The sequence below is a fragment of the Leptinotarsa decemlineata genome, unplaced genomic scaffold, assembly GCF_025532065.1.
Source record: "Leptinotarsa decemlineata unplaced genomic scaffold, Ldec_3_MD MMD2_tig00078422_RagTag_RagTag, whole genome shotgun sequence".
NCBI lineage: Eukaryota > Metazoa > Arthropoda > Insecta > Coleoptera > Chrysomelidae > Leptinotarsa > Leptinotarsa decemlineata.
Window position 1 is genome coordinate 10821892 of NW_027412747.1, and position 21722 is coordinate 10843613.

General features: G+C 39.3%; 1 protein-coding gene across 1 annotated transcript in view; it reads right to left on the minus strand.

Moving 5' to 3' along the window:
- Positions 1–21722, minus strand: part of BBS4 (Bardet-Biedl syndrome 4) — a 150681-nt gene that overhangs the window by 118151 nt on the left and 10808 nt on the right. The window contains exons 4-6 of the mRNA XM_074186423.1: positions 3932–4026; positions 3578–3740; positions 880–1033 (exon numbers count right to left, since the gene is read on the minus strand). Of these exons, the coding sequence (XP_074042524.1) occupies positions 880–1033; positions 3578–3740; positions 3932–4026 (412 nt within the window). The remainder of the gene's footprint in view (positions 1–879; positions 1034–3577; positions 3741–3931; positions 4027–21722) is intronic.

Below are 21722 nucleotides of genomic sequence, written 5' to 3' on the forward strand. Positions count from 1 at the left end.
ATACCTAGTCCAGTCTGGTTAATCCTTATATACTAAAATTTGTTACCTGAGGTTGTATACCTGAAGGCCAATATGGAATTTCTCGGTAATTAACTATCTGCAAGTTCTTAGTAATTATTCTCTTCCAAACAGAAGATTAAATCGAAAGCAGTGTCGCCCAACATGCTCTAGACAAGGACCACATAATTGGTAAAAACAATCTGAAACTGATTAAGCATTTACATGACACCAGGCTACTTGATGCATGTGAGAGTCTAGAAATAGCAAAATGTAAGAACAGCATGAATAGCGAAAAGGGACCCATCCCGTTTAGCCTGCTTTTTAATCTTCTGTCAGGAAGAGAATAATTACTAAGAACTTGCAGGTAGTTAATTACCGAGAAATTCCATATTGGACTTCAGGTATACAACCACAGGTAACAAATCTGGGTATATAAGGATTAACCAGACTAGACTAGATATCAATTTTCTTCTCCTGAGGATGCTAACTTTGTTGGCGAAACGCGCGTCGAGTGCAAAAATATCAGTTTGGTGTTAGGGCAATTGATCTCGAAATAAGTTATTCAACAATAGGCATCTAGATGCCTATGAGAGTGTAGAAAAACATAATAATATTATGAATAACGATGGTGGATCAATACCTAATAGTTTAGTATATTTTATTTAGCAGAAGTATCTATGGTATAAACGACCCTTTCGAAGATGATCACTTGGTGATCGAAACACGTGTCGAGGTATTGATAATAATGGTTTGGTGTTGGGATAAAACTCCAATAATATTCATTACTACAGCAAAGGTTCCAAACGGTGCGTCACAAATCAGTAATTTTTGACGACCAATTTCAAATATTGAATTAATATATTTTGTCTGATGGCTCACCTGTGTTATGCACCCGATGCCAAGCAAAGCTTTGGGGTAAGTAGGTTCCAAAGCCAAAGCTGAACTCAGTCTTTCAAAGGCGTGCTGATTCTGGCCAACCTTCATATAAAGCAACCCAGATTCGGTGAGCATATGTACATTGTCAGGACAAGATCTGAAAGAAAAGTTGGAAAAAAAATCCATTATACTAAAACCAATAATGATTGAGAGTAGAAGCAAGCCCAGTTGACAGCAAATCGGGGGCGTGCTTATTAATTTTTGAGTGGGTTGAGAATGAAAGAAAAATTCTTAGTACAATCAGTTAAAATATTCATATATATTTTTTATTTATTTCATTAAAACTTTGCATTATCGTAATTTACCTAATCGTTGTAGTCATTAGGTGGGCCTTATGAAAACGGAGTAATAATCGTGGTAATTATACTAGGTACCAAATAAATTAACAATATTAATAAAAAACAAATATATATATATATATATATATATATATATATATATATATAACTTTTTTCACTATTGGGTTGCATCAATTGATAAGTCAGGGGTACTAGAAAATACAAATTACAAATTTTTGATGATAGAATATAATATAAATGTAAATGTACAAATTCTCGTCTAATCTTCAACCTCAGATTCGTCACTGTTGCTACCGCTATCATCAAAGTGAATTATGATTGGTTCAATATTGTGTTCAATACGGTTGTCTACGTCCTACATTTTTTGCTCCTCTTTTAAAACATGCTGCATGCATTTCTTCCAGTCTTCTGCAGAAACAGTTCGAATAGCTTCTTGTAGGTGATGTTGAACGTCCACTAATTTAAATGTTCTGTTTTCTCATGCCACATATCCTTTTACTTGCGCTCAGATTAATTCTATTGGGTTTAATTCGCAGTGGTATGGTGGTAACCTTAAAACTGTAATTCCACGACTTAACGCCATTTCATCCACTGCGAATTTTTTATATTTGTCTGTGTGTAATTTTGTTAGCTGAAGTAGTTCTGCCTTTAAACTATCTTTGTTATATTGGATGTTCTTATTAATTAACCATTCTTGAATTGCTGCTTTTTTCCATGATTGTTTCGGTAATGGTTCTAAATGTCGACTATGGTATGGGGCATTGTCCATGACGATGACAGACCCAGGTTCCACAAGTTGAATGATGCCTTCAAACCATTTTTCAAACACCTCCGCATTCATCTCTTCATGATAGTCGCCTGTTTTCTTAGATTTAAATATTAATTCACCATTTGGTAAAAATCCACTGTCGCTTCCTATATGCGTAACTATCAGACGACTATCTCTTCCAGATGGCTGTTTTAACCCAACTGACAAACCTTCAATAAAGGCTTGTCGTGCACTTGTTATATTACCATCCTGCCATACTTTTTTGACCGTATGTCCTTGGTTAACCCATGTCTCGTCCATGAAGTACAATTTTTTTTGAGCTTCCGAAATTCGTCAATTTTTCTTAGAAAGTTTCTTCTCCATGCTATTATTTCTTGACGTTCAATGAGAATGCTTTTCCTGTCAACTTTTCCGTACGTAAATTTCATTTCGTGTACGAGTTTCCTAAAAGTTTCTTTACCCATTTATGGGACCAATTCATGATCGCTAAGTGCCTCCAGAACTGTTTGTAGTGTGGGCAGCTCATTTAAAAAAAAAACTGTGAATAGTTCTGCATATACTGGTTTTGGCTTCTTCATCAACTGTGATTTTTTTTCGTCCGCTACTAGTTTTTGGCGTTTGTACGTCCCCATGAATTTCTGCTTCTCTTAGTATTTTGTAAATCGATGATTTTGGTACACCGGTATAATCAGAGCACATATCAACTAATTTATCTTTTGTAATTGTGGAACTTAATGATGTAGAAATGCCCGGTTGGTTATTCGGAGGTACACACATAGAATTACCGCACATATGCACAAAGTCATCTTTTGGTGGCTGATGATCTCTTTCAAGACAGTGGAATACTCGCAGTACAATTTGTTTTTCTCTTACTGACCGAGACTCCGACCGTTTTACCTTTTTCGACGTGGAAGGCCCGACCATGTCTCCCATTTTTTGAGTAGTTTGAGAACGGTGTAGAAATATAATTATGTAACGCTTAAACACTCATTAGCACTATTATTTTCACCAATTGTTATCACAACACGTCGATTGCTGACTAACTTAACTGTAAAACGTACAATTCACGCTGTATAATTCACAAACCAATGATACGCTCATGGCTGCAAGTACATTAGTGAGGACTGCAACGATGAGATGGAAGTTACGGTAAAGTGACAAAGACAGAAATATCGTTGCGTACAGCGTTGCCACTAGTTGTAATAAATATCTAACACTATACAGAAAATAATGAATTTTAACCGATCAGTAATCAGGAAATGTATAATTATTACTCATTACAAGCTCATTACTGATTTTTGTCATGAATAATACCTTTTAATCGTACTAGTATTGTGTATTATCTATAATTTGCCACAACCTACAACTCTACTTCTTGCTATATTTTGATTCTGCTATAAACTGGTAACGTAAAATTTAGATATGACAACGCGCTTCACTCTCAATCATTATTGGTTTTACTATAGATAATATACAAGTCCATTATTGATTATATCGGTCCAAGAGTGGAATCTTACCGACTAACGAAATATACTTCTTTCAATCGAATAAATTCCAGATTCTTCATACTTACTCTACCGCTGCATTTGACACAGCCACAGCAGATTTAAAATCTTCTTGGGATATGAGTATTTTAATGAATAGAGCGTAGCAAAATTCATGTTTTCCCAGTTGCACCGCTTTATGGGCATATTCTTTGGCCCCGTCTATGTCGCCAAGCTTCATTAGACACTGTCCTGTAATAAAAACGGGCTGTGATTTATATTGGTCGTAAAAGGAATCTCAAGATGCTGTGCACAAAATTATTGTCCAGAAGGATATCTACGAAACGAACAGAAATGAGTCACATAACCATTCAAACAACCGTTATTTGAGAGTGAAATGGAAAAAAAATTGAGGAGAATGTGAATATAAGAATAATAGCTACCTAAATAATAGTAGATCTCCCAGTCGGGGTTCTTCGATTTCGCTTCCGCTCCCAAGAAAGCGTCCTTTGATAGTTTGAACCTGCGCAGTTCAAACCTGCAGAAAAAAGTTTTGAACTTTCATTAAAGTTATCAGAAATAAAGTCTGAAACAAATAGTTTTCAGTTTTTATTTGCAAAGGCTGTGTCCGGCTAAACAGTGTGAAATTGTCTTAATCAATTTGAACATTTTTAACCCCAATTAATTCATTTTACTTTATTTTCTTTTCGAAATGTAGGTACGTGTTTTATATGAGGTGCCTATGTAGTAAGTTGGTTTAAAGGAAAATACTATCTAAAAATTGAAATATAAAATGATATGATAAAAGTTCTTAGGCTATTCATGATGTACTGTTTGGAACCTTTGGTGTAGTAATGAATATTACTGAAGTTTTTTCCCAACACCAAATCGTTATTTTTAACACCTTGACACGTGTTTCGATCACCAAGTGATTATCTTCAAGAGGAAGATAAAACAGTTTTATCTTCCTCTTGAAGATGATCACTTGGTGATCGAAACACGTGTCGAGGTGTAAAAATAACGATTTGATGTTGTGAAAAAACACCAGTAATATTCTTTATAGGCTATTCCTTTAAATAGCGTAGTAATTAGAATAGAATAGAAATTTTTTTATACTGAACAACAAACAGAATGGTTTCCACTTACATAAAGTACAGTTTTTTTTTAAAGTTCCTTACATATAGTATTCATTGAGTACCATTGATACAGTTGAAATCGATATAAAATATAACAATATAAAACAATAAATAATAAAATGACCGTAATAAGATTGAGACACATTTGAGCATTCGAAGGAGTTGACCATCTGTAATACTGAATATATCCAGTTCACAGTTCCTCACCATTTTGTTAACTGTTTCGAGACATTGTTGAAGAGGAGACAAACTGTTTGAGATACGAAATAGATTGTCTTTTCTTCTCAGTCTTACGTCATGTACAATAAAATCAATAATATAGAGAATTTCAGGTACTTTCAGTTTTCCAAAAATCACTTCGGAGAACTCACGGCGGTCTTTCAATGGTTGCATGTTAAATTCTTGTAATTGGCTAGAATACGATATAAATAAAGGCCAAACATTGTGTTTTCTGAAAAAGGGTGTTCTTAATAATCGTTTCCGGACTTTTTCTATAGTTTCAGAATATAAAAAGTCTTTGGATTCCAAATGACACAACCATATTCCAGCTTAGAACAAACAATGGAGTAACGAACAAGTATTCAGATCATCTTGAAGCATATCAGAATCTTATTCGCTTTCGATTCTTCTAAACAGCTTGAGATCATCGGCATATAGGAGAAATTGAGAATGCCCGATATGCCGAGAAACGTCATTAACAAATAACACGAGGTCCCAAAATCGAGCCCTGTGGAACTCCCGAAGTAGCGGTGAATTTGAAGGATGATACGTTGTTGAACTGTACAAACTTTATTCTGTTGGATAGATAGCAGTGAAAGAAATTAAGTGTGTTGTTTGTGAAACCGAATGCTTTCAATATCAGGATAAAAACCTCGTGGTTAACTGTATATATCGTCTATTTGATAGAAATTTTTTATTCTATCCGTAACACAGTTATTAAATGCGCATAAATTGGTAATGGTAAATTTATTACGAATAAAGCCATGCTGTTGGTCGATTATTACTGAGTCCACGTGATTGTATACTCGATTATATATTACCCGTTCAAATATCTTCGGCAAAGCTGGTAAGCTGTAGTTTCTTATGTTGTTCTTACTGCCGCTTTTGCGTACGGGAGTAACTCTCCAATTTTGAGAAAGTTTGGAAAACGATTTTTTTTCAGAGAAAGATTGAACATCACTGTCAGTAGTTGCTTTAACAAAACACAGTAAGCTTCGTTTCACTGTCTTGATGGAATTTTCAACCTCTTGTTCCTTAATATCACCAATTTCAATGATGTCTAGGTCATACTTAGGAAATAGTATGAGGTTTACCAGCACACCGCTCATATTCATTGAGTCAGTTTGAAAGTGGAAAAATGTAGTATTTATTTTGAACATTGAAAGTTGTGTGATTCGATTTAAAAAATCTCAGAGGACTTTTTATAGTTGTATAATAGGAGGAGTAACCTATTGGAAGGGTTTATGGTTTTGTTGAGGGCGGTTTATTGATGTTTTAGTTTAGGCATTCTACCTATGACAATGAAAACATGAATGGCGAAGCATTTCATTAGTTCGGACTTCCATTGCCAAACTTCGGCCTGCGGGCCAAATCCGGCCCACCAGTGTCATCAATCCGGCCCGCGACAGCCAATGATTTACTGTCATCAATCTGGCCCGCGACAGCGAATGATTACCTAATTGTTGTTACTATTGCTGTGATAAGTTGAAGAAAACACAGAATGATAATTACTCGGTTTTATTTACTTGCAAGGTAACGACAGAAATGATGACAAAGAAAACTTAACTCAAGTATCTGAGATTAAGCATATTAATAACTAACAAATAATTGAAATGAATCACAGTAAAACAAAAACACTAATGAGATTTATGTAATTGTGATTTTCCACCGACAATACTTTGTAGTTGTGGATCAATTTTACTTGTACCAATTATCAAAAGAGGTTTGAGATGCTCATCGGTTAATTGAGATCTGTAAACATGTTTTGTGTACTTCATCTTGGAAAACGTTTTCTCACACAAGTAAGTAGTACCAAAAATGGAAAACAACCCACGAGCAAATTAATGCAAATTATCAAATTGTTCCAGTGGAAGACTTTTATAAAATTCCAACAAAGATGAATTTTGATCTTTGTTCTTAAGCATATCACTGCACCGTAAATCAATGATTTCCATTTGGACTTCCGGAGCCAGGATTTCAATGTCAGAATCAAAAGGATTTTGAAAAAGCTTAATTTCATTCGCAATGACATCAAAATCTGAAAAACGAGTATCAAAATTTATCTTCAAAGCACTCAAAGTCTCGATTGCAAAATTGACGGGAAATTCAGTCTCTGTAGTGAGGCTGAATATTTCACATGTTTCGAAATGTGTGAAATATTTTTTACGTAATTGCGATTGAAATAGTATTATTTTCTGCCTGAAGGATTTGACATTGGTGTATGAATCAGGGAGAAGCTGATTTTCTCCTTGCAATCTCAAATTCAGTTCGTTCATATGATTTGTCAAATCGACATAGAAGGCTAACTTCCACATCCATTCACTATTTTCTGAATCGGCAAAAGAGCGCTGCTTATCATTTAAAAAAGTTTCGATCTCTGTTCGGAATTCAAAAAAGCGCTTAAGGACTTTTCCGCCAGCGTACGGCAGTATGATATGGTAAATCATTTTCTCCAATCTGTTGAATAAACTCGCGAAATTGTCGGTGATTCAGCCCAGTGGATCTGATGAAGTTAACAACTGATATGACTGGTTCTAGAACTTCAGACATATCCAAACATTTTCCGCACAATGACTTTTGATAAATGATACAATGTAAGACTAATGGTTTTGAACCACCATCATTTTCTACAGCCTTTGACACAAGTGCAACCACTCCTTTATTTTTACCATACATATTTTTGCCTCCATCAGTTATTATAGATTTCAAATTTCTCCATCGAAGGTTCTTTTCATTAATGGCATTTTCAACTCCCTTAAAAATATCTGCCCCAGTTGTCGTGCCGTGAATACTATCAATATCAAGAAGTTCTTCATACACTTCATAGCATTTATCTACTCCGCGAATGAAAATCAACACCTGAGCAGTATCTGACACATCCGTTGACTCATCCAATGCTAGAGAAAACCACTCATGATGTCCATTTTTATCAGACGGTTGAGATGATATATTTTCTGCGATGTCTTGCACCCTCCGAGCCACGGTGTTTGCTGACAAACTGACACTTTTAAACAAATTTACCTTTTCAGGGCATATTTCTTCGGCTACTGCAATCAAGCATTCTTTTATAATTTCTCTATCGGTGAATGGTTTGCCACGTTTTCCGATTTCAAGAGCCTCACGAAAGCTGGCGCGAGTTGCAGACTCTTGTTCAGTATTCGCTTTGGTAAACAAAGATTGCTGCGAATTGAGTCCGCGTTTCAAAGCTTCAAATGTTTCCTTCCGCAAACTTCCTGTACACTTGGAGTAACTTTGAAGATGTTTTGATTCATAGTGTCGTTTAATGTTATAGTCTCTGAGAACAGCTATGGTTTCATTACAAATTAAACATAGCGCCTTGTTACTGGACTCAATCACAAAAGACTGAAAGTTTCATTTTTCTTGGAACGTTCTACATTCACTGTCGATTTTTCGCTTCTTTTCCATACTAACAAATCACACATAAAAACAATAAGTCAAATCACAATATTTTTATTGACGGGTGTTACTTTATTTCACAATAGACAGTTTCGCTTCCTACGCAGACCAACTCGCAGTTGCGCCGCTAGCCTTTTTATATGCAATTATTATTGCCATCTCGAGGTGATCAGAATACACTAGCTAGAACCAGAACTTTCACGAACCAACGCGGTAATTCCAAATATTCAATTACGCCTAATGCCACCTAGCGAGTAGCTGAAAAAGATAGTACATAGTACCACTACTCGCCACTAGATGTCGTTAAGTGTCACAATACACAATAATAATTGAAATGCAAAAAAAGCGTAAGTTTGCTTAGGTCACGCACTTTGCGACTATCCTAGTCTAGAAATATAGTTAAGGGCAGAAATTGGCCCTTGGAACAAACTGAAAAAATCATTATGGCCCGAAGGCTTCAAAGTTTGGAGACCCTGGCCTAATATGATCTTAATTGATCTGAAATCCCTGAAAGAATCTATAACAAATTAAAAAGATTAGCTGAAAAATAACAATTATATTGAGCAAAAAACTGAAATTTCAATTAAATGAAATACACGCATCAATCAAAAAGTTGAACTATTAACACGAGATGAAAATTGAAAATTATTAACAAGAAATGAAAATTGAAAATTAAAAGATTCCAAGCCAAGTTACTTCATGACATTTCGATTGTTAGTATCCGTAATCGTCTTCGGGTGATAACTGGACTTATTCCCCCCACATGCTCCCTGCCGGATTGAGTACCCTGAGATGAAATCTTCTCGGCACTATTACTATGTGCAGAACTTCCCATCTCTTCCATCCACCCCCGCCCCTCCGGAGCGGTCCTCAACTTACTGATGGGCACTTCAGCAAGATTGACATCTAACCTACTGCGGTCGAAAGCCAGCCTTTAGGTGCTTTTACTTTCTCAACTAATATGTTATTGAATCGTGACTTAACTTGAATGTAATTATTGCATGGGGCCCCCAAAAACGAACCGGAGTGTCTTCAAATCGCGAACATGTATTTCTCAGTGAATCTGCAAAAGAATTGAGTTTGAAATCTGATTAAAAAGTTTTCATAGAATAGAATAGTTTATTGTTGCTGTTTAACATACAGTTTTACACAAGTATCGGAGCCGCCTGATAGCGATTCTCGAGGATATTCTCTTATTCTGCTTGGTTGGCCTCTTGTGTTTATCTCTATCTCAGAATCTGCGGTCATCCCTATTTAATGCTTCGTGTAGATCGCGTAGCGATGGATTGGCGTGCGATCAGATTCTGTCGAACACGTTTTCTGCGTGTTCTCTCATATACGCGTCTACGTTTTGTATGTTCAGGTCCAGGTCCCGGAATATATATCTGTTCGGTATGTATCTTGGAGCTCGCAAGCACGCGTTCATAAACGTCTGGATATTTCGTCTGTCACTGCGCACTGGCCCCATGCAGTGAAGGCATACAGGATTATTGGTAATAATACGGTCTTTATTATCAGCTTGAAGTCTCATGTTGCTTTTGCGACCTATAATTGGATATAGACTTTGTCTGGCGGCTCTCGCCAGCCCTATTCCCTGCCGTACGTATGTTCTGAACGTTCTTTTGAGGGTGACTCCCAGTGTACGTTAAAAAATACAAATGATATAGCGAAAGTACATAAATGGCGTTATCAGTGGACTGTAATATTAATTGTAATTAATTTCGATACGAGAGCATCAAAGTTACCTGATAGGTGGAGTTTTCCTCTTGGATAAGCTGCTCTGGGTTTTCTCAGAAGCTCCTTGGAATGTTTTCCAGCTAACTTAACTGTTGCATATACTCGTTGACACAACATTCACAAAAGGGATAAATAGCGGTATATCGAGGAAATAGCGAACGAACTGGTTATACCGTTTTCAAAACGGTTGCGATTCAACTTCAAAAATCACTAACAACACTAAATCTTCTTTCTGGTAAGTCATAAAAAAACCCATAAACAAAAAACTTTGAATGCTCGGTCTCGCGATAAAGACATCGAACTGAAAATTAAAATGTTGCCGGTTTTCCGAACATTCTCCCCACCTAAAATGCATATATGCATTTTAATGATATAAACAAAAAAAATCAAAAACAAAGTATATATCTAATTCAAAATAGTAGCGGACATGACAAATATATATGCCTAAGTGTTTGTAGAAAATTCATTTTAGGAAATTGGCAAAGGGCACAATTTCACAAGAGGGCGAACAAAAGTGCCGCGGGCAGTTTTCACAACGGCAACCCGAGTTACTCCATCAGCACCATGACTTACCGATACAATACGTCCCAATGGCCATTTCAATGAATAAATCTGCTCATTAAGTACCAAGGTTGTGGAATTGGCCGCGGTGGTAGTGCGCCCGACTCACGATCGGTAGATCGGTGGTTCGATTCCCGCCTCGACCAGATATTTTTCTCGATAGAATTTATCTGGTTGAAGCGGGGATGATTCTGCAACCGTGTTAGGAATCACACGTTAAAAGGAAAGACCTCGTTAGTCCTTAGTTCGCACAAGTTTCTCAACTTCTGAGAGTTGTCGTTCGTATGGGGGCGACAGCTGATTAACGGAAAAACAGATTTTAAAACAGGGAGAGATCTACTTGAACTGAAGTCATCGGATCGAGCCATTTACTTCGCTGTTGCAATGTATGTAGATATTCCCTATGATATCTTTTCCAAAAATCAAAGTGCATCCGTTGAAGCATCTGCCAACGAGATAAGCGATTGAGGGGTGTAGAAATAAAGTCTGGTGTTGAAATAGCGGTTAGCGGTTCAAGAGTGAGAAAATATCCTGGCGTAAGTACAGACAGATCATTGGGATCTGAACTGAGAGGTATCAGTGGGCGAGAGTTTGAAACAGCTTCAATCAAAACCAGCACTGTAAACAATCCTTCAAAAGTTAGTATTTTTTGTCCTATTACTCGTACCAAATGGGTTTTTATAGATTTTACACCTGCCTCCCAAAATCCTCCGAAATGTGGGGAACTAGGAGCATTGAAATGCCAATCGATTTTTTCCTTCTTTGAAGCTTGCTCCATGAGCATTTTCAATTGTCGATTCGCACCGACAAAATTTGTTCCACAGTCAGAATACAAATGAACACATTGGCCACGTCGCGCGACAAATCATTGAAGGGCAGATAAAAATATATTAGACGATAGATCACTACATAATTCGATGTGGATGGCTTTCGTAGAAAAACAAATAAAAATACATACGTACGCTTTTGTAGATCTGGTTCTCCTAAAACGACCCATGGTAACGAGAAATGGACCAGCGAAATCTACTCCAGTATGAGTGAAATCTTTAACTTGAGAAATACGAGACAACGGTAAATTGCCCATAGGGGGTGGAAAATTGCGGAGTTGCGTTTTCCGTCATTTCAAACATTTAGAAATCACAGCACGGATGGGGCGTTTGGACGAGAGAATCCAAAACTGGCGTGACAAAAGGAAACTAACTGTTTGCAGTACAGCATGTAAATATTTGAGATGAGAGTATTCAATCAATAAGTAAGTCAATCTTGAATCTCTGGGTAATAAAATGGGATTCTTCTCGTCGTAGGATAAGTTAGAATATTTGAGGCGGCCCCCTACATGAAGAATACCTTGTTCTTCTATAAAGGCATTCAGTTTTCGAATTGGTTTGGAGAAAACTTTACTTTTCAATTCATGAGCGAAAGAAATAGATTGCGTATACTTGACTAAAATTAACAATGATTTATATAATTCCTTTGAACGAAGATTACCAATTATTTTATTCGAAGATTTCTTACATTATGCAAAAATCGTAAAACATATGCAGTGATGGTTTGTAATTTGAAAAATGAGGAATGATACTCGAGTAATTTCCGATAAAATTGCTGTCATCGCATTCAGCAAACAAAACCGTTTTGACTTCTTCCTCTCTTGTTTCATCAGACACAAAATTATTGGTAGGACTATTCAACCACGATTCAGTAGTTTCACGGACCGTCAAACCACAAAGAATTCGAGAACATTTTCGAAGGTAACATACCCCGAGAGGCGCAATCAGCGGTATTATTCTCAGAATCAACAAATAACCAACGTGCTGTGGGAAGTATTTCTTGAATAAACGTGACGCGATTTGCTACAAAAGTTTTCCACCTGTAAGGAGACGAGGACATCCAAGCTAAAGCAACTTGCGAATCTGATCAAGCGCATATTCGAGAGAAAACCAAATTCTTTTTGTAAATTTTCAAAACATAGGACATTAGTTTGGATAGAAGAACACCTGCACAAAGCTCTAATTTTGGGATACTGATACGTTTAATGGGCGCAACCTTACTTTTGGCACAAATGAAGCAGGTTGAAACGTCAGTTCCACGTAAAGCTCTAATATATAGAAAAGAAGCGTACCCCTTCCGACTTGCATCTCCAAAACCATGCAGTTCATATGAAAAATAAACTGGTGTTAATATGAGGCGTGGTATTTGTATCGACGACAATAGATTCAATTCAGACCGGTATTGAGCCCATATATTAGAAGTGATTTCATCAGAGGCTTGATATCAATCCACTCCTAATATCCATAGGCGTTGCATGAGATGCTTCGTGAAAAAAGTTACTGGAACCAAAAAACCTTATTACGTTTACCCGTAGGTTTATTACTTTTCAGATATAACGTAGTTACTTTTGTTTTGGTTTAAGTACGGTCGGTTTAGTTACCAACTCGAAACATTCAACAGGGCCGTGGATCAAAGATGTTATTACCAATAAAATAAAAGATTTCTAATCAAAATGGGCGCCAAGTGATTTGGCGGCTTTTATTACAAAAATCACTAAACTATACAAGAGATAACTACAAGATTCAATCCTAAACTAATACCGAGGGTGTGACCTAATATATGGATATGATAAATCACGATAAAGAAAAACTTCAAGATCACTGAGTCTTAATGTTCTACTCAACGATGTAATGAGCCGATTCTTGCAAAAACTTCGGTGGGAAGAATTGAATGTGAACAGGCAACACATCAATCATTCAATTCTTCTTAACTATGAATACGGTTCCTAGTATAACATAAAATATAGGCATCGGTTTGTCCTTAATTAATTCACTTCACAAAAATATGATCTTTCAATTCTTATCTTTATTGCTTCCGTAACGATTTTTTTTAAAGAAAAAGAAAATCCTCTACTAGGTACTTATCCTCGTCGATTCTATTATCCAAGTCCGTTGCATATAATCACCAGGTAAAAAGGTGTAGCAATACCAAACTTTAAGTAGTCGCAATACTTCGGGAAGTAAAACAGGCTAAAACTTTCTTCTGGATACACAACGAGTGTAGGAAACTCATAAATATGGAACGTGGTGTGTAATTGTGTATCATCAGCGTATAGGTTTATTTTGGAGTATTTGATTACGTTCACAAAGTTTGAGGTATATGATATAAATAGAAGAGGACCTAAAATCAAGCCTTGTGGAACACCGCGATTTATCTTCAATGGACTGGATACTATATTATCTAGTTTAATTCTTTGCACTCGCTCGCTCAAATAGTTTTCAAAAAATTGAACCGCGATATTTGACAAACCAATGGCTTCGAGGATAGTGAGGAGAATAACGTGATTTATCGTATCGAAAGCTTTCGAAAAATCAAGCATAACAAGTGCTGTAGCTTTTTTATGGTCAAGTGCGCTGAAAACATCATCTGTAATGTTCAAAATTGTCGTTTCATAGCTATGAGATGGGCGGAAGCCCGATTGTGTTTCTGGTAGAAGGTTTTTAGTTGAAAAAAATTCAGAAAGTTGGTTGTAAATCACTCTTTCAAATAACTTATAAACAGCTGGCAGAATGCTAATTGGACGCAAATCTTTGAAGCTTTCTGGGTTACTTTTTTTTGGAAGAGGCATTACCAAGGCTTCCTTCCAAGAATTTGGATGATCACCTGTTCGAATGCAGAAATTTATTATGTGTGTTATGTAAGGTACACACATTCAGACAACAAAACCGTTTTGACTTCTTCCTCTCTTGTTTCATCAGGCATAAAATTATTGGTAGGGACTATTCAACCACGATTCAGTAGTTTCACGGACCGTCAAACCACAAAGAATTCGAGAACATTTTCGAAGGTAACATACCCCGAGAGGCGCAATCAGCGGTATTATTCTCAGAATCAACAAATAACCAACGTGCTGTGGGAAGTATTTCTTGAATAAACGTGACGCGATTTGCTACAAAAGTTTTCCACCTGTGAGGAGACGAGGACATCCAAGCTAAAGCAACTTGCGAATCTGATCAAGCGCATATTCGAGAGAAAACCAAATTCTTTTTGTAAATTTTCAAAACATAGGACATTAGTTTGGATAGAAGAACACCTGCACAAAGCTCTAATTTTGGGATACTGATACGTTTAATGGGCGCAACCTTACTTTTGGCACAAATGAAGCAGGTTGAAACGTCAGTTCCACGTAAAGCTCTAATATATAGAAAAGAAGCGTACCCCTTCCGACTTGCATCTCCAAAACCATGCAGTTCATATGAAAAATAAACTGGTGTTAATATGAGGCGTGGTATTTGTATCGACGACAATAGATTCAATTCAGACCGGTATTGAGCCCATATATTAGAAGTGATTTCATCAGAGGCTTGATATCAATCCACTCCTAATATCCATAGGCGTTGCATGAGATGCTTCGTGAAAAAAGTTACTGGAACCAAAAAACCTTATTACGTTTACCCGTAGGTTTATTAATTTTCAGATATAACGTAGTTACTTTTGTTTTGGTTTAAGTACGGTCGGTTTAGTTACCAACTCGAAACATTCAACAGGGCCGTGGATCAAAGATGTTATTACCAATAAAATAAAAGATTTCTAATCAAAATGGGCGCCAAGTGATTTGGCCGGCTTTTATTACAAAAATCACTAAACTATACAAGAGATAACTACAAGATTCAATCCTAAACTAATACCGAGGGTGTGACCTAATATATGGATATGATAAATCACGATAAAGAAAAACTTCAAGATCACTGAGTCTTAATGTTCTACTCAACGATATAATGAGCCGATTCTTGCAAAAACTTCGGTGGGAAGAATTGAATGTGAACAGGCAACACATCAATCATTCAATTCTTCTTAACTATGAATACGGTTCCTAGTATAACATAAAATATAGGCATCGGTTTGTCCTTAATTAATTCACTTCACAAAAATATGATCTTTTAATTCTTATCTTTATTGCTTCCGTAACGATTTTTTTAAAGAAAAAGAAAATCCTCTACTAGGTACTTATCCTCGTCGATTCTATTATCCAAGTCCGTTGCATATAATCACCAGGTAAAAAGGTGTAGCAATACCAAACTTTAAGTAGTCGCAATACTTCGGGAAGTAAAACAGGCTAAAACTTTCTTCTGGATACACAACGAGTGTAGGAAACTCATAAATATGGAACGTGGTCCGTGAGAAATAAAACGTCTGAAATTATGAACAGTTCAAGGTATTTTCAAAGTTTATGTTTCTAAAAAAATTTCGAACGCTTACCTCCTTGTGTCGAGATCCCTAGCACAACAGGAGACGTTTCGAAATCAATGTATTATCTTAATCCAAACTCGTTTGAAACAAGGGTTGAATTCACTTTCAAATAATCCAAAAATGCACCAAACATTCAACCCTTAACAGCCTTTGAAATGTAAATCCGCACTTTTGCGAAAATCAATCAATGATAGTTAAAAACACATTTACTAGGCAGATATCTTTACGATTTTCTCAGGAAATCGCTATCTCATTTACGTCGTTTCCAATCAGTACCGAGCCCAAGAGTTTTTGTCGCATATAAAAAAAATTATTAAGAACTGACTACTTTTATATGGTGTTCGTGATACAGGAAATATATTCAATTGAAGTTGAATCGATGCATGGAATTAATTAAACAGAAAAATATCGTAACAACCTATAGGATCATAAATACGTTAGATATCGGATAACATTGTGCGTTTTGTATGAGGCTTGTCAAGTATCTTTATAGAAAAAGAGAAAGAATCAATAACAGGATACCATTGCAATCCCAGTTTCAACTGGGTATCCTCCGATTTGTCTGTGAAGGAAATCAGATCATGAGATAAGTGCGAGGGGGTAAATCTTGCAATTTTGTGGAGAGAATCCCCAGAAAATTATTTGAAAGTCTCTCTGGGCGGGGTTCAAAAATATCATACGGTACATCATTTTTATCTGCGCATATTCCCGTGGGTTGGGCTACCTATCGGGCGCGTCCCCAGGTGGCGGATAGGGGAACGGCCAGGGGACTGGAGGCCCTATCCGGGAAGCCAATGTGGCCTAACGGACGGGGTTGACGGACTCCTGGTCAGTGGCAGAAATAAGTAGGGTGAGGGGAACTGAAACCCCCAAAAGCCCTGCAAAACATGCCACCGCGGACCAGCCTACCCAAGCTAAGATGTAAGGAATCGTGTCGACAGCTGAATGGCCGCAGGGTTATATGCGGTTACGAACGATCCCCTTGAGGAACGGGCGGGCGAAACCTCATTGTAACTAGCCTTCCTCTGGTAATGCGGGGCTCTGCTAGAGGTGACCAACCCTTCCCTTGCTACTCGTGGGAACATACATGGACACAAAAGAAAAAAACAAAAAACCAACCAATCCCGAGGCTGGACAGCAATGCTCACCTCAATTTAGGACGGGGGCTGGGGATGAACAGAAATGCTCACCCCAAGCTACCGTTCAGAAAGAGGCTGGACATAGCAGACCACCTCGCGATGCAATGCAAAGGCCAAGGCGTAAGCGAATCAGCGGCGCCGAGGCCAAGAGGAGGAAGAGAGCGAAAGAGGCAGAAGTGGCAGCAACTATGAGTGCACCCTCCACCTCCTCCACTCCATCCTCAACAACAAGGGCACCTCTTGCGGAGGGCGCCAAGAGCTCCGCCTTGAAAAAAGGCAAGGAACCGGCTGCCACCGCAGGAAAGCGCCCTCACGCGAGTACCTCCACGGAGGGAACCCCAAGAAGGTTGAAGAAGCTGCGCAGCGACAGAAATGTCGCTGCACCTTCCAAAACCTTCGTGGAGGCCGCCTTGAGACACCTCAAGGTAGCCATCATAGATGAGACTAACCCGTACGGTAAGGTTACCGCAGAACGAGAGAGTCTCATCAAAAAACAACTGTTGGAGGAGCTGGACAAGATCATCTTCTCCGCCTCCAGCAACAACAGAAAACCGCCCACGTTCAAGTCGTGGACATACTCCGGTGAAATCATCAGAGTGGTCTGCGATGACGACGTGACGTTAGAGTGGCTGAAGAAAGCCACAATGAATATCAAGCCATGGGAGGAGGCATCACTTGCGGTCGTCAGTGTGGATAAGCTCCCGAAGCTTACCAAAGCCTCACTCTGGATCCCGGAGGACGTCCACAAGACGACATCCGGTGAAAAGGAGAGGGTGCTGGGTCGGCTAAAGGCGCAGAATCCTGACCTGAAGGTAGCAAGATGGTGCACCTTCCATCATGAGGTTAAGATGAACCCACAAGGACACCTCTTCGTCTTCGGGATCGGAGAAGATGATATGGCTGTCCTGAAGAAGAAGTCGATGAGGTTAAGCTACGCGTTTACCTCACTGACTATTAGGGCAACAGTAAAAGAAACAGAGGGTACCTCGGAAGACCCTAGGTCCTTGGGAGTTGAACCACCTAAAGTGGATATTGACCCCAAGGCCACCATGGGTCCCGAAAAGGAAATCGAAGCATCTGAACAGATGACATTCGATGACCTGACGGAGGAGGCACCCAAAAACAGCGAGGCCACCTCCCCCTTAGCAGGGGAGCAGATGGACCTCTAAAGGTAACTTTGTATCCAACAACTGTCTCATGGGCAAGGACGTTGGAAAAAAAGTAAAAATAATACAATGCAACCTCCAACACAAAAAGGCGGCAACGGCAACACTATGTCGCCACCTTGATGTATTGGAGGAGGCAATAGCTTTGATCCAGGAGCCCTGGATAATAAAGACCAAAATTACTGGTTTCAGTAGTTTAACTGGTCAAATTTTCAGCTTACCAAGCAACCAGCAACCTAGGACGGCTGTCTACGTTCCTAGGAAATACAGAGCGTTTCCGATGGCACAATTCAGCACCTCAGATCTCACTGCGGTCAAAGTTGAATGTCCAGTTGGGAAAGGCAAATATATGGCGTTGATAATCGCATCGGTGTACCTCCCTTCAGATGCAGCCACCCTACCACCGACCAGAGAAATGGAAGTACTAGTGGACCACTGCCTCAACCAGAGAGTGGAGCTCATATTGGGTTGCGACTCAAACTCTCACCACGTGAGCTGGGGCAGCAAGGATATCAACGCCCGAGGTAAGTCACTATACGAATATATAATACAGAAAGATCTAACAATCTTGAACAGAGGCACGGAGCCAACATTTATTAATGCCCGTAGCCAAACGTTAATAGATATCACGCTCACGACAGCCGAAATATCAAACAAAATCCAAGACTGGCAAGTCTCGGACCATATCTCTATGTCAGACCACCGCTGGCTGACCTATACGATAAGCCAGGATCTCAGGACTACTGTAAAATCCCGTGACCCGAAGAGGACGGATGTAGCTCTCTACAATCGACTCTTAAGAGGAGCTCTGCGGGAAACAGAGGTCCTGACTCCTGGCAACAATGAAGAACTGGAAAGGTACACAGTATCTATCCACAACAAAATAGACACTGCCTATAAGGAATCCTGTCCAATGAGGATGGTTCAAACGCATGGCACAACCAACACATGGTGGTGCCCTGAATTGGAACACCTCAGGAGGACATCGAGAACGACCTTTAACAAGGCAAAACGTACAAGACTCGAAGAGGACTGGGTTTATATCAAGCCAACCTCAGAGAGTTTAAAAAAGTCTGTAGGCGAAAACAAAGAGAAGCCTGGAGAGCCTATTGTGAGGCAGTCGAAGATTTTCCACTAGCTTCTAGGCTACAGAAGGCACTCTCAAATGACCACCATAAGACTATTGGCATCCTGACGAGGGAAAATGGCGACAAAGCCGCCAACCTCCAGGAGAGTGCTGAGATTCTTATGGAAACTCACTTCCCAGGTTCTGTCTTTCCTGGAACGGCGAACTGGACGGATGTATCAATAACACCCTCACAATATGACTGGCAATATGCTAGTACAGTAATTGATGAGGACAAAATAAGATGGGCTATATCGAGCTTTTCCCCCTTCAAGTCACCAGGGCCTGACGGTATAAGACCAGCCCTACTTCAGTGGGGACTGGACACTCTTATGCCACACCTGGTTGGAATATTCAGAGCCTCTCTAGCTCTGAGGTATATTCCCAGTAAGTGGAGAGAAGTAAGAGTAGTATTTATACCCAAACCAGGTAGGATGGACTACACCCTACCAAAAGCATTCCGACCAATTAGTCTCACATCGTTTTTCTTAAAAACCATGGAGAGGCTATGTGAGCGGTACATAAGAGATGAAGTACTTGTTAACAACCCACTTCATCCGAATCAGCATGCATATACCCGGGAAGGTCTACTGATTCGGCCCTTCACCATGTGGTTGGCAGAATCGAGAGATCATTGGACAACAAAGAATCCACCCTAGGTATATTCATAGATATTGAGGGAGCGTTTGATAAAACAACCTTTCCAACAATTACCCAGCAACTACACTCCAGGAATGTACCCCTGGTAGTAGGAGAATGGATACTCCAGATGCTCTCTAGCAGAGCAATAAGTATTAATGTAGAAGACATCACAGTTAAAGGACTGGTCATGAGGGGATGTCCACAGGGAGGGGTCTTATCACCCCTTCTCTGGAACATAGTTCTGGATACCCTAATTAATCACCTTAACAAAAATGGATTCTACACAATTGCATACGCAGATGACATAGTTATCTTGCAGACTGGCAAATTTGTAAACACACTGTGCGATAGAGCGCAGGATGGGCTCAAATTGATAGAAACATGGTGTAAGGAACACTCACTGTCGATCAATCCCAAGAAGACTGAGATGGTCCTTTTCACCAGGAAAAGAAGTTTAACGGGCTTAAAACTCCCGAAATCTTCAAAAGCCAACTAAACTTCTCTGAAGAGGTGAAATACCTTGGTATTATCCTCGACAAGAAGCTAACATGGAACTCTCATCTACAGAGTAGAGCAAAAAGAGCATACGTGGCTTATGAGCAATGTCGGAGGACAGTGGGACGCGCATGGGGTCTTTCACCCCGTGTAGTCGCCTGGATCTACACTGCAATAATAAGAACTATGTTAACGTATGGAGCCATTGCATGGGGACCGAAAGTTCTACAAGCAACGGCCATCCAAAAATTATATCAAATACAGCGACTGGCTTGTTTAAACATCACAGGAGCCATGAGAACAACACCAACCGCGGCAATGGAAGTAATCACGGGTCTGACCCCTCTGGATCTGTTCGTTAAGGAGGTTGCGTTAATGGCCATGTTACGATTGCACACGGCTGGTGTGAACTAGAAGTAGGAATGGGTCAATTGAGGCTGGGCCTGTGGCGGGAAGCGCTTACTGCGCAACCTCTGCTGCAGGCAACAAGTGATGCAATTGACCCAGGTTTGTGTTTAATAAACCCTACAAAATACAAATTAAGCAGAACACAGAGTCAGATGCTACAAATGCAATACGGATTTATACAGATGGCTCAAAAACCAAAGAAGGTTCAGGATGTGGAGTGTACTCCAGATCACTAAGCCTAAGGATCAAATGGGGAATGGGAAGAAATACCAGCGTGGTACAAACAGAACTGGCTGGTATCTCAATCGCCACAAAAGAAATAACCAAGAAAAGAATTTCGGGCAAAAACATAACAATCTGCACTGATAGCAGACAAGCACTATTAGCCTTGAACAGACACCGTGTTACTTCAGGGCTAGCACTAGAGTGCCACCAAGATTTAGCCAAAGCCTCGGTAGATAATAACATTATCCTGAGGTGGATTAAAGGGCACGAAAGGAGTAAAGGTAATCGCATTGCCGACTCTTTAGCCAAGGAAGCGGCTGGACTAAGAATTTTAGGACCAAGTGGCACCCACGGCCTGATGACTTCGACAATTGCGGAACTAGTCAAATGTTACACCCATGCTCAATCTTTAAAGAGATGGGATGAAATTAAAGGATGTAATCTTGCCAGGATCACCTTGGGCGACCCTGGGAAGCTGGCGCCGAAGAAATATCTGGCGATGACCAGGAAAAATCTACGCCTTACAGTAGGATTTCTGACTGGCCACTGTCAGCTAAGGAAACACCTACATAATATGGGGCTAGTGGACACACCTCTATGCAGGATGTGTGAACAGGAAGATGAGACTGTCAGGCATGTCCTGTGTGAGTGCCCGGAGTTATCGTCAATAAGAGAGTGTGTGTTCGGCGAGTCTTGGCCTACACCTGCCGATATAAAGGAGATGT